The sequence below is a fragment of the Brassica napus genome, chromosome C3 (assembly GCF_020379485.1).
Source record: "Brassica napus cultivar Da-Ae chromosome C3, Da-Ae, whole genome shotgun sequence".
Lineage (NCBI taxonomy): Eukaryota > Viridiplantae > Streptophyta > Magnoliopsida > Brassicales > Brassicaceae > Brassica > Brassica napus.
Window position 1 is genome coordinate 61,737,734 of NC_063446.1, and position 6,000 is coordinate 61,743,733.

A 6,000-nucleotide genomic window follows, 5' to 3' on the forward strand; every position below is an offset into this window, starting at 1 on the left:
CTTGATGTTAAGACAGCAGAGGAGTTTAGAATCGGACAGATAAATAATGTACATGTTCTCAACATAAGTTTTTTTTCTGTCTAAATGGCACTCTACCAGAAAAATAAGATCACTAGTTTCACTCGACCTCAGAGAAAGTAATGTAGTCACAACATAATTTCATAGCCGCTCAATGATTCTTCTCAAAAAAGAACTCTGAAGTAAGAAGTGAGGCTCTAGGAAAATACTCTACAGTTATACAGAGATCCCTCACATAAAAAACAAAAAACTATACAAAGCAAGATGAGAGCTGAGAGCTGAGCTCTATTCAGACCGATCAAACTTTCAAGTTTTCAGCATCTACTTGAGAATATATCAATGGTGGCCTTTTCTTAGACCTGAGAAGTATCCACTACGTTTACCCTTTTGGTGCTCCTCATCTCCAACCTGGTGGTTTCATGTCATATTGTTGCAATTGTCAGACTCAGCTTTAGTAATGGTTTTACTTGAGCGGTGAGAATTATAAAAGCAGTTACCTCATGGAGTAGTTGCGTAACCATTTCTTTAATTTCTGCAAAATCTGGTCTTTGAGCTGGGTCTTGTTGCCAGCATTTCTCAAGAAGTTCAGTCAGTTTTGGGTGCGTTTGCTTCGGGATCTTCGGTCGAAGTCCCTGTACAAGAACTCATAATCATTGTACAAATACCTCATGAAGTACAAGGAGAATAAATGTGCAAGTCTTGACAAACATACCTTTTGGACAACACCAACAGCTGCTTGCAGTGGAGTCAAGCAAGAATATGGGAACTGTTTTTCATTAAACGTGTTTAGTAACTTCTACCATTCAAACTCTGAGAGAGACAAACAAAAAGAGGGCTTACCTCTCCAGTCAAAAGTTCCCACAGCACGATCGCGTAACTGAAGACATCTGCTCTGTGATCATAAGGTTTGTGCTCAATGACCTGAGTTCAGAAAGTGTATGGTCAAAATTGAGAAACAGCCAAAACTCTCCACAGATATGTCATTAGATGCAACCAAAGAAGTGCTTCATACCTCAGGAGCCATCCATCTGTAAGTCCCAGTTTCAGCTGTCATGACCCCTGACTGAGTCTGTACTCTCGCAACCCCAAAATCAGCAACCTTGACGACCTGTTCAAAGTTTTACACAACCTAAAGAACTGTAACTCTCTTCTAGTAAAATGAAAATAAACATTTGTCGGATTTCAAGAATTAAGAAGATGAAAGACTACATAACCAGCGAATAAAGAATGCTGATACACTATATGATTAGTGTCCAAATAATGAAACTTACATCATGTTCGTCCATAAGAAGATTAGCGGTCTTGAGGTCTCGGTGAATAATATTGTTTTGATGCAAATAGTTCATTCCTTTCGAAACATCAAGTGCCACTTTGAGCAAAGACTGAAGTTTAAACACTCCTTTCTGTTTGTGAAGAAAATCATATATGCCCCCGAGCCATGAACTCTGATACAGAATAGATCAAAATCAATCGACTATGAAAGTCAAAACTAGCAAGATAAGTGTAATGGGGAACTACAACGCAATAAGCTAGCCTCATTGTCCTGCTATGACAACATTCTCACCTGTCACAATGCATAGGTTCGGAGAACGTGTACATGCACCGATAAACTGGACAACGTTTTTGTGCCTTACTTTTCTGTAACAACCATCCCCGGAGAACAATCAGCATCTATAATATGCATTGTAGCATGAGCGAGAATGAGAATCAAGTGCAGCATACCTCATTATATACACTTCCTGAGAAAACTCTCGGAGCATTTCAGTATTTACACGCTCAGGTTTTAGGATTTTGATAGCTACTTCTTGACTGCAATAGGTTCCTTTATACCTGCATAGACATAAAAGAATATATATGTATCTCATCTTCCCAGTATTTTGAAGGATAAACTCACAGTTCCCCGTATGATCCACATGCCACTTTCTTTTCAATTTTGAGCTGCTTCATGTCAATCTCCCACTCATCAGTTCCATCCGTAGGTATCTCAACACAGGCGGGTAGAAGCTCGTTAGTGGACTTGTCATGCTCAAAGAAAGTAATAGACTTTTGCCTTGAACTAGGTTGATCCTGCAGAGCAGTCAGTGTGGAAGATGGAGAGATGATAAGTATCAAAAAATTGATGTAAAATGTAGCAACAAAACATCAGCACAACGTCACACAAAAGCATCATTTGCATTTTCAGAATTCAAATTGAGGATGAAGATAAGACTAGCTAATGACAGTATATATATAAAATATACCTTAAGCTTCAGTATCTCCTTCTTCAATGCATCTTTTAAACCTTTTGTTTCCTGTATAAGCAAATCTCAAACAGTTTAGTGATGACAGGGACAGGAAGGTTAGCAATTGTCATTATCTTTGCTAAGCCATTCTCTTAAGACATCACTGGCAAGTAGTATGATGTTTTTGAAAAATATTGTCAATTCATAAAACGAAAATCATACCTCCTGGGACCAACCATCAACAACGAAAACATCCAGAGAGAAACCATCCGCAGTAGAGAAAGCGTGAGCTTCTTGAATGTTCAATCCAAGTTCACCAAGCAGGGCAGTTAACTAGAAGAAACAAAGACGTTTCTCGCTCAGACAATGGCATAATGAGAAAAAGAATCATGAAAGTCTAGTGGAAGTGTGACTAAAATTTTATGCAAAGAAACAAAAAAAATTCACATACCTGACTGAGGAGTTTCGGCTTGTCAATGGTTGAAAAAGTGATCTCGTGCATCGGTCTATAAAATAGGCAGCAAAGGACATATCACCACACATGGTTCTGTAAGAATCTAAGGCTAATACGACAAAACATGAGACCACTATTTCATGCTACAAAGTAGCTCTCTTTCATTATATGCAGACAAGGCTGGAGCAAATGCAATATGACTTCAGATATTCAAACTCTCACCGAGAATTAGGAAAATGTGCATTGACAGCACTATCATCATCTTCGGCATGATGTTTATAAGCTTGTGTAAACGCCTCAAAATTCGGAGAAGAACCAAAAGTTGGAGGCGCAAGAACCCTTTTAAACAAGAAGCAAGTAAACAGTCATAAAAGAGAGAAAAACGTCAAAAGATCAGACAGAACTTGATCCTTGCCTGCTAGAGTGGTATGAGCTTTGAGCATCTTCCCTCACAGCAGGATCTGAAGCATCAGTGTCAGTAGAATGTCCATTGAGTGATGGAGAAACCTGTAATAAAGACCAACACAAACCAATTAAGTACGCCAAAGAGTTCAGTATCATGCTTTTCGATTACCTGGACACAACGAACTTCAAAAACAGGTCTAGTAGCAGGATCTTCAGCCAATTGAGCAATCTCTGATGAGTGAGTACATCTTCAGCTCTCTCAACATTTACATCCATAGCATATCTTCACACCAAACACAAAAAGTAAAACATTGAAACAGGACAAGAAGCATTCAAAGTATATCACTTTACTTCAGACAATAAGATTACAAAAAATCCAACTCAGAAGAGACAGCAGAACTTATCATGATTGACCCAAGAACAGTTTAAGCATTCAAAGTATAACACTTTACTTCGGACAACAAGATTACAAATCAAGTTGAGATGAGAGACAGAACTTAGCATGAGTGATCTAAGAACAGAGTTACCGAGCAGGGAGACGATTGAAATGGAGCCAGAGGTGATCATCGAAATCAGGGAGGTTAGCTTCTTCGTAATTAGACTCCTGGATTCTCTGCAGGACGTCACCGTACACCTCCAGTTTCATACGCTGCTGCCTAGGGTTCTCCTTAGTTACCGACACGACGGCTCTGCTTCCGCAGCTCTCCTCCGTCTCGTCTTTGATCGCCATCCGGATCCAGAAAGCACGAACGAAAAGGTGGGAATGATCCAAAGATTCAAGTAGGCCTGTTCAATATGCTAAAACCGAACCAAACCGAACCGAAATAGACATTATGGTTTAATTTTGGTATATACCATATAAACCGAATGGATATAATTTTATAAAAACAGTAGGATTTGGATATGGTTTGGTATATAACCGAATAAACCGAACAAACCCGATTAAAAGTAGAAACATGTAAATATGTATCTATTTTATAATAATACATGAAAATCTATTTGTTACATAAGTTAAATTTGTGTTAATAAATATTATCGATGACAAAAAAAAAAAAAAAAAAATATTATCATAATTTTATAGTAATAAAGAACCTTAATTTGTAAAACACTTGAACTATAATTAAATAACAATACATCGCAATTCAGAAATCTTATTTTCTAAGTCTTCTTTTGATATTTTTGTTTTTTTTTAGTCTTCACTAAACTAATACGAAGATTATAAATTTGATGGACAATAATCAATGAAAAATTTTCACAATTTTTTTCTTATCTGTAAACTAACAAAGTTTCATGTTCAATTGAAAATATATGACTTTAATGAACATTAAATATGGAAGAGTGGAAAAACTTTTCTTTCATGTTTCATATTTCTGTTTTGTTTCATATTTTTATTTTCAAAATTTCAAGCTTTGATTTTAGTTATAGATTTGATAATTTTATTTGATGGTAGAAGCATTTTTACTTTTTTGTTCATTTATTTGAACATGTAATATATTTTTAATAAATGACTGTGTTGACAATATGACTCTAAAATTCATATAATACGATCTCAAACTAAATAATTATATTTTTTTTGGTATAAAACCGAATAAACCAAAAACCGATGGTATATAAACCGAACCGAACCGAAGTAAATATAGATTTAGAATGGTAGTTATATTTTACTAACTGAAATACCGAAAACCGAAAAAATAAACCTAAACCGAACTGATATCCAGATTGAACACCCCTAGATTCAAGTAAAGCTGGTGAAGAGATGAGAGAGAGAGGGAGAGGGTGAGTTCCTTCCGAGGAAGCTTGGTTGAAAAGCCAGGGAGTACATGAACGCTTGGTTGTGTTACACGTAGGGACTGTCCACGTCATCATGTGGTGTCCTTCTTCTTTTTTTTTTTTTTTTTAATTTCTTAATGGATAATGGGCAGTTTTTTTTTTTCAAATATAAAATGTATGGTGATAATGATGTACAGTATAAAAAGGAGACGATGTTAATTCCGGTTGATGATAAATTAGGTGGATACTGTTCAAACATCATATCTTATATTTAAATTTATATATATAAGTGTTGTTGATATGTATATTAAATTAAATTAAATTTATAGTATATGAAAAAGACTAGAATAAACTATTTTTGTTTACGACACAAGTTTTTAGATTGTAAACAACTCCTTAACATTACGTTTTCATACTATACTATTATTTTTGCAATCCTGTTTTGTCCGTTTCTCCACAAATGAATTTCACATCAAAATGATAAATGCAATGTATTGTTTTTCGCTACTTTATTCTGCGACATTTTTTTGTGTTAACATTTTATTTTGTGATATCATATTAAGAAAATTACCTAGAATGACCTATTTTTTATAAAAGCAGGGTGTCACAATTTTTTCACAAAGGGATTAGAGAGACTACTAATCAGAAATGTCTATCAAAAGTAGCATCCTCAATGATGAGATTATGTATTCTTTACATGGCAACTCTTCCAAAGGTTTTTTTTTTTTTAAACACTGAATCAATTCATTACTAGGGTAAAACCCAAGAATTCAAACATAGTTTTGAAACAATTAGGTGTTAGGGAAAAACAGAGGAAACCAAAATAAGAAAGGCTGGGTAAGGTTACGTAGCAGCTTCTTTGTTCAGAAGAGAACGAAGCTATGAGGGACCATTTTGCTAATAATTTAACACTATAATTACAATTCTATGTCATTAAAAGAATATCCAGATATTAATGATAGCATCCAATAAAAATCATTAAAATAAGGAAAATAAAAAATGAAAAAACACACGGAACCCACCTAAAACATTTATCGGAGAAAAAAAAAACAAATGGATCATCATTGTTTCCTGTAAAAAGAAATTAATATATTCTAATATTTACCTTTACTGATTAAATCAATAAATATA

At 35.0% G+C, this 6,000-nt stretch overlaps 1 protein-coding gene across 1 annotated transcript; it reads right to left on the bottom strand.

Moving 5' to 3' along the window:
* Positions 1–99: 99 nt before the first annotated feature.
* Positions 100–4,984, bottom strand: LOC106436623 (serine/threonine-protein kinase STY17). The gene is given in 19 exon segments (XM_048751251.1): positions 100–426; positions 516–650; positions 731–784; positions 859–939; positions 1,031–1,126; positions 1,290–1,446; positions 1,448–1,463; positions 1,583–1,656; positions 1,741–1,848; positions 1,913–2,085; positions 2,259–2,309; positions 2,463–2,573; positions 2,692–2,746; positions 2,917–3,033; positions 3,110–3,201; positions 3,269–3,321; positions 3,324–3,382; positions 3,627–3,873; positions 4,833–4,984. Coding segments are annotated over 19 exon segments (1,884 nt in total). The 5' UTR covers positions 4,966–4,984; the 3' UTR covers positions 100–354.
* Between the last annotated feature and the right edge of the window lie 1,016 nt (positions 4,985–6,000).